A 10,489-nucleotide genomic window follows, 5' to 3' on the forward strand; every position below is an offset into this window, starting at 1 on the left:
TGTGAAGAAGGATACAAATGAAGGGGTGATAATCATTTGTCTATATGTAAATGATTTGTTGATTACGGGCAGTAGTGAGTAATACATTTCTATGTTCAAGGAGAGCTTATGAAGGAGTTTGAGATGACCGACCTTTGCCTCATGACATACTTCTTTGGTATTGTGTTTTACAAGTCAAAAAAGGGACCGCTCATGCATCAAAGAAGGTATGTGCTTGAGATTTTAAAGTTTGAAATGGAGCATTGTAATGAGGTTGTTACTCTGCTTGAACCGATGTTGCAATTGTCAAAGAATGAGAGTGAGTAAGATGTTAATCCAACTCAATATATGAGGTTGATTGGATCCTTGTGTTACTTGTATTGAGTTTTACAAGTCAAATAAGGGACTGCTCATGCATCAAAGAAGGTATGCGCTTGAGATTTTGAAGTTTGAAATGGAGCATTGTAATGAGGTTGTTACTCCGGTTGAACCGATGTTGCAGTTGTCAAAGAATGAGGGTGAACAAGATGTTAAACTATTAATGTAATGTTGTTCTCTTTGCTTATGTGTTGCTTATGTGTTGCGAATAATAATAATAATAATAATAATAATAATAATAATAATAATAATAATAATAATAATAATAATAATAATAATAATATAATAGCTTAGTCAATACATTTGCTGACATGTACGGTTGTTCTCTGTTAATGTAATGTTGCGTTCCCTGTTAAACTATTAATGTAATGTTGTTCTCTTTGCTAACTCATGAAAAAATACTAGCTTGCAGTCAATACATTTGCTGACATGTACGGTGATATGCATCCCTGGACCTGAAAAGAAGTTTTCTTTTACATGAAAATCTAAAAAGATTAAGAAGCAGATCAAAAAGATACTCAAAGAAAATATAAATATATCTTATATTCTCTAACAACACTAATGAATTCTCCAGGATTATGAAGATGGCATGAAACTATAGAATATTTTTCATGCGTGCGCACACATGTTAATGACAAATTATCAAATTTGCAAGTCAACAGAATAAAACTAAACTGTTTGGTAAAAACTTTTTCAACAATGTATCTTTTTGTTTCTAGAAGGAAATGTTGAGAAGGAATAAGTATACAAAACAATTTCTTACCTGCAATAAACATGTAGGAATTTGGATATAACCCTGTAGCAAGAGGTTGACTTTTTTCAGAGAATCAACTGGCACCGGTGTTATCACATAGAGCACACCTTTGACTGTGTCAATACCCCTCACAATGCCTGAATTACAACAAATTAAGTTGGTTTAACAGTAATGATGCTTAGAATTAAGCACTTTTAGGGCTGGGTAACCCGTTTTAACAGCTCTAGTTATATGATATATGTGCTTGTCATTAAAAGATCAGAAAACAAGAATATGACTTCTTCATTCTTTATGTTTTGTATTTGTGGATGTTTGATACCTTATAAAGGTAGCTATGCCTAAAGATGTGTTAGAACTTAAGATATTGCAAAACATTATTTAAATTCTCATTAAAACCCAAATGTCAGTTTTTCTACAAGGCCTTCTAGACAGGAAAATTGCAACACTATTGCCATGGGATTAGTAAAATGATGCCAGAATGTTTATTTATTTTTTTGGTAAATAATGTTAGAATCTTCATTTGCAACAGATACAGATTGTATTTGCATGTTAGTAAAATAATGTCATAATGTTTATTTTGTAACAGATACAAAATGTATTCATATAATTAAATCCATTTAGACATAATCACAAGTGGTCTCTAACATTATGCGGTTAAAATATTTTGGATCCGTAATATAAAACGATTCAGAAATAGAAGAGGATGTAAACCATCGAATTTAAATTGGGCGGCTGAAATGAATGAGGATCTCAGGGATTTTATGTGACACAAAAAATACTGTTCAAACATAAGGGAAAATTTGTCGATTAACGGTAAGGCATGCGATGTTGTACATGACAGAATATATGACAGAATATTGGGCCGTTAAGAATCAAGACAAGAATAAATTAAGTAGTGCAGAGATGAAGATGTGGTGTTGGATGTGTGGTAAGATTAGATGGGATAAAATTTGAAATTATGATATTTGAGAGTATGTTGGAGTAGCACCTACAGTAAAAAAAAAAAAAAAAAGATGATAAGATGATGGAAATAGACTTATGTGGTTGGGACATATAAAAAGAGTAAAAAAGATGATAAGATGATGGAAATGGACTTTTGTGGTTGGGACATGTAAAAAGAAGACTTGTAAGTACTATTGTAAGGAGAGTTGATCAAATGGAGAGGAGTCAAACAACTAGAGATAGAAAAACTAAAAGAAAAACTATAAAAAAAATTCAAAATTAATAAATTGGATAAAAACATGTTCTGGAATAGAACAATATGGCAAAATTTGATTCATGTAATAGTCGACACCACTTAATAGGATATTAAAAGTTGGCTATTGTTGTTTTGCCTTAGGCTCTCACATATATACACTTCTCATGAGCATACTGCAGCACAAAATGCCTACGTGGACTATTCTAGCTAAAGATCATCCTTGAAGATTTGAAGATCACATGGGATGGGTCAACGAGACTCAGTTGTGATAATAAATCTACAATCAATATTGCTCATAATTTAATGTAGCGTGACATTATAAAGTATATTGAAATTGATAGACATTTTCTCAAAGAAAAGTTCAAAAATGGACTGTTTTGTACTCCCTATGTCAATACACAGGGTCAACTTGTCGATGTACTACTAAAGGGCCAAGCAGTACCATGTTCTAGAATATTGTATACAAGCTTGAGACGGTAAATACTTATTCATCAGCTTGAGGGAGAGCATTTGAATGCTTGTTTCTGTAACAGACAGTCTGTACTGTACCTAAAACTTATATCCTTTATTTTGTAACTGATGAGACTTTATTCATGGAGTTAAATCTGTTTGGAGTATTCGTTAGTAGTCGATTAGTTATGGGAATCCTAAACCCTAAACTCTTTCATCCATTGGTGTTCTGTTTTGGATGAATAAAGAAAATTCCTATTCTTTTAAACTTTGAGAAATCAACATCTATTTTCGAACAAGATATGACGAGACATTTTGGAAGTCAGCCAAGTTACCTACCAAGACCGAGGCACCAGGGTGAATTTTCAGGCCCTTCAGATTCAACTGCTAAGCCAACAATACTGGCATTCAGGCTGTAGAATATTTCAGAGCTTGGGACCTACAAAAGACATTCATAGGTCATATAAAATGTTTGATCACCTTTATATAAAAATAAAATATTGATGAAATTTATATATTCAATTTTCTATTGAAATCCGTCATATATTCAATATTTTAATTTATAATAAAAAGATTTGAAATTCAAAGTGGATGAAATGCATACAAAGCCAAGCATATAAAGGGTAGCTCAGTAGCAAGACTCCACTGTCGAGCTTAGGAAGGGTTATACTTTGACACAGAACTTTTGAGTTAAGAGCTGTTTAGACAGATAAACTGCTACCATCAAATCACAAGCATCTACTTTATTTTTACCTAGTGTCATAAGACATAATCAGAAGAGATCATAAGTAACATTAGAACTAACCTCACGATGAACATGTCGAATCTTTATGCTTGCAATGGGAACTTGATAAGGACAATGAGAGGTCAAGGAATGTGCAAGTTCCTTGATCGTTGAAATATCTGAATCACTAGGAAAGCATCGTCTGAAATAAGCCATTATTCGTAAATCACGCAAAAGACTAGCATCCTTCTGAACAAGCACCCTGTGGAAACAAATAGGAATATTTTATATTCTATAATAATTTGTGTCTAAAAAATTGAAAGAAAAAAAGAAGTCCCAAAGTAACTGCTGAAAATGCTAACTTATGAGATTTGGGCTTACGATCTATTTAATGAGTCCTGACGAGCAGAATTTATCTCGATCAATGTATTTGTTCCATCATATTCCCCATCTAACCAGAATTTTCCGACAGGTAAATTCTTATTTTCAGTCGATATACCGATCTTAACTATATGGGTGGGACACATATATTTTAACATGTCCACTAAAACGTCATAACCAACACCTGAAATGCAAGACAAAATCCACGGAATGAGTACTGTCCATATAATTGAAATATGGGCTAGTAGTCCAGGAAAGTGGTAATATATGTGCAGTAAGAATATAAATGTGCGATTAAAAGGAATCAAATCAAATCAATAACTGAAAAGACAAGAGCTTACCTTTAACCCAACCAGGAGTATTCACTACAAGAGGCATTTGAACCCTAGAAGATTTTGCTCCCTTATCAAATGTGCGACACTCCTTTTGATAATAATCATAAATGGAGCATATGTAATTTAAGTATGTTAACGGATCTCTCTTAGAAGAAACATCGCCAAAGAAAAGGGATCTGTTAAGAAATAAACCACAGAAAATTAATCAAGCAACTCCATAACACATAAACATACTCATTTAAATAAGACATGAGATGGTAGACACATAACAGAATCCAACATATCCTATAAACAGATAATAAGTATCATCCCCCTCACTGTTTATAGAAAATTCATAACAATGAAATGGACTAGGACCTTTGAGCCTTACAGCATCTTCAAGAAAGCTAACAACAATGTACAGAAGAAGATCGCATGGAAAAAATCACAATAATATAATATTCTCAACATTGAGCTATTTTATGTTTTTTGACAGTTCAACTAAATCTGGAAAACAAACTTTCTTACACACTTCAAAAAGAAACGCGAGAAACATCGAACAAAAGAAACGCGATGGAGAAAGGTGAAAACGCGAATGAGAGAGGAGAAAACACGAACGATTATAATATATTTTCAATTTTTATTTTTTTAAGGGTTAAAAGGTCTTTACTCACTTCAAAAAAGCCCTAAAAGCAGAAAATCGCTCCGGGCCAAGAAGCGCTCAGCTCCCGCAACCCACTATCCAAAACTGGGATGCGTGCTGCTCCTCCGTAGCGGAGGGTTGCTGCACCGGGAGAGAATCCCGGGATAGCGCCTGGAGCGGACGCTATTAATAACTGTTCACAGTAGTCAATCCCGGATAGCGGCGTGGAGCCCCAAAAATGGGATAGTGAGAAAGCGTATAGTAAGTATAAACAGTGCAGAGGAAAGAACGAAGTGCAGAGAGAGGTGAGGGAAGGTTAGGGTTGAGTCTCAACTCAAATTTGAAGTGCAAAAACGTCAGTGAAGGAACTCAAATTTGATTGAAAAACTCAAATTTGAAGTGCAAAAACGTCAGTGAAAGAATGTTAGGGTTGAGTCTCAACTCAAATTTGATTGAAAAACTCAAAATTACCCTTCAAATGTTTTAAATTTATGGAGTAATTTTGGTTCTTCAGAGGGGAAAAGAATAGCGAGACAGAAACTGCTCTGGTAGCGGCTACTATAGTGTTCTGCACTACTAAGGCTCTTCCCATAGCGGCCAGCCTCCGCTCCAATCTGCTATAGCAGGATAGTGCTGCTATTGACTACTCAGTTTCTTATAGAAAAATTACTGGTAGTTAATTTGTTATGAGGGCAGGATTTGTAAATAGTAGGAATTGAACCCTAGACCTCCTACACATATCACTAGACACTAGTCATTGCTTTCAGAGACTAATCTGGAAAGCATGTGATATACCCCAGTAGTAACCATTCCAACAATCTTAATTCTTAACCTAACTAACAAGTAAACAATACAACATGTCTAACTTTACTGGCATCACAACTCAACAAGTAGCAACCTTGTCAAATATTTCAAATTCAAAGCAAACACAAAATAAAATAAAAAAACAAAAAGACAGATTCAGTTCACAAGTTCACAAATTAATGAGATGAGATAGCACTTCATAGTTCATACCTCTCTGGTGTTTTCAGGTATGGAACCGTCAAATCTAAAACAGTCAAAAAAAAATTGAAGTCAATATCTGATAGGAATACCAAACATTAAAAGATAAAATTAAAATTAAATAAACCTGTGTATAAGCTATTAAGACGATACAAACATGTCCTGAATATAAAACTAATGAAATAAGATTACATATTGATTAGCAAGCAAACCCTACCTGGAGTGATTTTATGAACAATGGTAAGAGAAACAAAAGCAGGAGGAGTAAACTCAGGTTGGCCAACATCAGTATCAAGATAAGCTACTCTCTTATACCTGGTGAGTAGGACATTAAGAAGGTAGCGGGAGAAGGTTGTTTTTCCACAGTTTTTGGGTCCACATATGAGTGTGATAGGAGGCGTTGAAGCGGATTTGATAGAGTTTGCTGCCTGCGACCATTGCTCTGGGATGTAAATTTCCGGGGAAGGGGATGAAGCCATTGCCACGGTTGGTTACTCTTGGTTAAAGAGTTCTTTAGTCGTGCAAATTCGCAAACAAACAGTTTGTGTGCATTCAAAAAGTGTGTTGAAAGTGAGACGCTCCAACCTAATTGAGTCTCTCGTTTCAGTCCAACCCGGTTTCGACCCACCCGATTTGATGTTTATGAAAGGGCGGCAAGTGGTTGGATCCAACTTAAATATAAACAGGTACTTAAGTCATAAAACTGACTTGCAAACAAATTGAACCGGTCTGGTGGACTCGCCATCAAAATTGAACCGGTCTGGTGGACTCGCCATCAAAATTGAACCGGTCGTGAAATTTTTTAAAAATTGTGTTTATATTATGAAATATGTTTGATATTTTTTTAATTTTAAAAAATAATATATTGTATTAACATATAAAATTATATTATTTTTAAGTTTTTCTAAAATATCAAACAGACATAATTCTGTCAAATTTTTAATTTTCAAAAAGACTATAATCCAACGCAAACACATATTCTAAACAAATCTTACGAAGAAAATATAAAAGGTAGAAGTGTTGAATTTTATCATTGAATTTTATTATGGATTTATTTTAATTAGAATAACAACAATCGGGATTTATTTCACTAACTATGATCGATTACATGGATCAACTTTCGGCATAATATTTTATCCAAAGTCATGATTTTATTCAAGTTGTTAATTTTGAGATCTTTTTTAATAACTTCTTTTATAGTTTTCATATATTCTCCTTTCTAATTCATTTCATTTGCATTTAGAGTCTGAATTTGAATTACATTTAGAGACTCTGATATTAAAAGTTAGTTTCAATTTTAGATAGAATTCATTTTGTAACCAATTTCAATTCAATATAGAAAGTTAGTTACATATTCAGATTCTCTCTCTTTCTCTTTCATCATCTTCTTCGTCTTCAACATTGTGCTCTATCAATTGGTATCTAGAGCTCTGATTCAGATTCAGATCGAGAAACACGAGTGTATGTGAGGCGTGTGTGATTGATTCTACTGATTCAATTCAAAGTGAATTGAAGATCTGAATCAAAACATAATTACATTTCTTGAATTTGAGGGATTGGGAAACATGAGTGTTACTGAGATATGGGTGAATTTGTACAAGAACAAAGATGAATGATGGAAAATTGTGGCTTGAACACAAAGCTTCCGGTCTTTTATGAAAAGTATTGGAATCGATGGATGATTCAGATGCGTGTGTTATTTGGAGCTCAAGATGTTCTTGATCTCATCAATAACGGTTACGCAATTGTTGCAGTAGATGCAACAGAATCACAAAGAAACACGCATAGAGAAACAAGAAAAAGGATCATAAGGCTTTGTTTTATATTCATCAGTGTGTGGATATGAATGTGTTTAAGAAGATCGATAATTCAACAATGGTGAAGGTTTCTTAGTGTTCTTGCTAAAAAACACTAAAAGGTTTACTTCCTTGTTCTACGTCAATGAGAGCTTAAAATGAATGATTGGTGTGTTTGTTATGTATGTTAGTCTCGTTTTTGCTTGTCTTTTATCCTCCGAACATCCTCCTATTTATTGGTTTCCATCTCCTTCTGTTTTTTCCCCGTTTGACTCTACATGTTCTTCATAAATATTTCTGGCAGTAACCTTTACCCCTTCACTAAATATAACTCCCTTACCATAATGCATCATCTTGTAACAGTTCTCTTATGACCCTTCAGATGGCACCTTAGCCTTGTCATCGAATCTAATTTGTACTAGTTGAATCATCCTCGGTTTATGGGAAATCGGCTATGTCCTGCTTACTCGGATAGCCTAATCAGATTCTGATTAGTATATGACATCCCGACTATCTGATCTACTAATCCTACCATACTCGACTATCATGCCAACTCATCCTTAAAGAACTCATATGTTCAAAATAGGTTTCGCTTATCTTACACCTTGGTTGGTCAACTAGTTTTTTGGGATGTACGTAAGCCCCCCAAGTACGAGGTTTGAAAGATCGGAGTGTTCGGACAAGAAAAGCTCGGAAAATCTATATTTACTTGAAGTCAAAACCTTCATTAACCTTTCTACGAAGGAATACTCAATTTCCCCCTGTCATTTTTAATGGCGATAAGTTTTTTCTCTCTCTTCATCATAATGACTTTTATAGAAACTGTAACACCCTTCTAAAATACCCCAAATATTTAATTAAAACAACAAATATATATATCAGAGTAGATATGCAATTAAGGGTGTCACACAATCACTTCACGCCATTCACCAAAATAACTGTCATGCTCTTTTATTAATTCAAAACATAAAGCATTTGCACAATACGCAGCGGATAGAGATTAAATCAATCATGCAAACCATGTAGCATATTACATGTAAACTGGTTCACAACCAACAATAAAACATTTAAAACATCCCATCCCGATGTTACATCTACCAGAGCATGACCCACTAAGGAACTACACTAGACTCCAAGCACTAGCTCCTACTCAATCACTGCTCGTTACCTGAAAAATAGTTATAAGGGTGAGTTCCTCAATCGATATAATAAGCATTATAAAATATCATGTAATGCTAAGTAAATTAACACATTTCATCACCCTAATCATAACACACATTCAGTAACGGCACATCAACTCAAACATCATACTCAACACCAACATAAAGCATACGTATAATCTCAATTCATACTCAACACCAACACAAAACACACGTATAATATTGGAATATATCCATTCATATTATACGCCATACATACATTATGCAATGAGACTCCATGCATGCGGTACCGACTATTCGTGAACATATAGTTCAACTTCACCGACCAAATCCAGGTACGGCTACCAAGCTCACTAGTCCCACTCATTTGAGACCTAGTGACTCACATCACTAATTCCTCACCATGGGAATTAGCTACCACCCCAAGGGCCATGCTATGCACGTTAATCACCTAGCATGCAAACATCAACAACAGTCCAAAATGACTGACATCACTAATTCCTCACCATGGGAATTAGCTACCACCATAAAGGCCACATTATGCTATGCCAAATCACCTAGCATGCAACATCAACAACAATCCACAATGGACATATGCTCACACTCTAAGCCATAAAACAGTCCATCCACAATTACATACATAATATATACATTCACAACATTATGCATATTTTCACACATCATCAGCATATTTATCACATAATCATATTATGTCATGCCAAATAATTCAGTCACAGTATTATCACACTCTACTAACACCTATCCTACTCAAAACAACGGGAAATAATCCCTACTATATCCCACACCGATATAGGCCAATCACCAATTATGTTCACAACATTAAAATATCAATTTTTCCAATTTCCAACAGTGTTAACCGGTTAACGCCCTGGGTTAACCGGTTAACGCAACACAAAACACGCTTTCTGGCAAAACTCAACAGTGTTAACCGGTTAACGCCCTGGGTTAACCGGTTAACGCAAACAGAACAGCAATTTCACCAATCACAACAGTGTTAACCGGTTAACACCCTGGGTTAACCGGTTAACGCAAGACAGAAAGTTGTTCCTGCGCTAACACGAGGCATAATGCATAATTCTCCGCATTTTCCGCCGTTGGAGGACTTCCGGACCTCCGATTTCAATTCCGTAAAAAGCTACACTTTCGGGAAATCAAGACTCATCCAATTACAGAGTCAATTTCAGTTTTAACACAACTTATCCATCACAATTTTTCAGCATTCAACATCCCAATTAGGGTCAAATCAATGGTTCATCACTACCCATTACATGTTAACCCATAATACCCATTAAACGACGATAAACCCCCCTTACCTGAGTTAATCCGGAGAATCTTTAAGCTTCAAGCTTTTCTCTTCTCCAACCTTCTTCCTCTTGCTCTGTCTCTTTGCCCTTTTCCTCTTTTCAGCCGTTTCTCTGCTTTTCACGTGAAACCCTTTCTTTACCAAATGAGACTCTTTTTCTTATTTCCCACTTATATACCAACTCCAAATTATATTATTCCAATAATAATAATAATAATCCAATAATTCTAATTATTTAATTAAATTAATAAATATAATATTAACTTAAATTAAATAATTATCTTATTTTTATCGGAGTGTTACAACTCTCCCCCACTAAAAGAGTTTTCGTCCTTGAAAACATACCTCAAGCGAATAACTCCGGATAAGACTCCTTCATCTGACTC

General features: G+C 34.7%; 1 protein-coding gene across 1 annotated transcript; it reads right to left on the bottom strand.

The window, feature by feature from the left end:
• Positions 1-596: 596 nt before the first annotated feature.
• LOC127105512 (polynucleotide 5'-hydroxyl-kinase NOL9) lies at positions 597-6,469 on the bottom strand. Its single transcript, XM_051042701.1, has 8 exons — positions 6,041-6,469; positions 5,836-5,869; positions 4,206-4,375; positions 3,865-4,048; positions 3,565-3,745; positions 3,099-3,198; positions 1,121-1,248; positions 597-812 (listed from the first exon to the last, which is right to left on the bottom strand). Exons 1-8 carry the CDS (start codon positions 6,300-6,302, stop codon positions 759-761), a joined length of 1,113 nt encoding a protein of 370 aa, XP_050898658.1. The 5' UTR covers positions 6,303-6,469; the 3' UTR covers positions 597-758.
• Between the last annotated feature and the right edge of the window lie 4,020 nt (positions 6,470-10,489).

The sequence above is a fragment of the Lathyrus oleraceus genome, chromosome 7, assembly GCF_024323335.1.
Source record: "Lathyrus oleraceus cultivar Zhongwan6 chromosome 7, CAAS_Psat_ZW6_1.0, whole genome shotgun sequence".
Taxonomy (NCBI): Eukaryota; Viridiplantae; Streptophyta; class Magnoliopsida; order Fabales; family Fabaceae; genus Lathyrus; species Lathyrus oleraceus.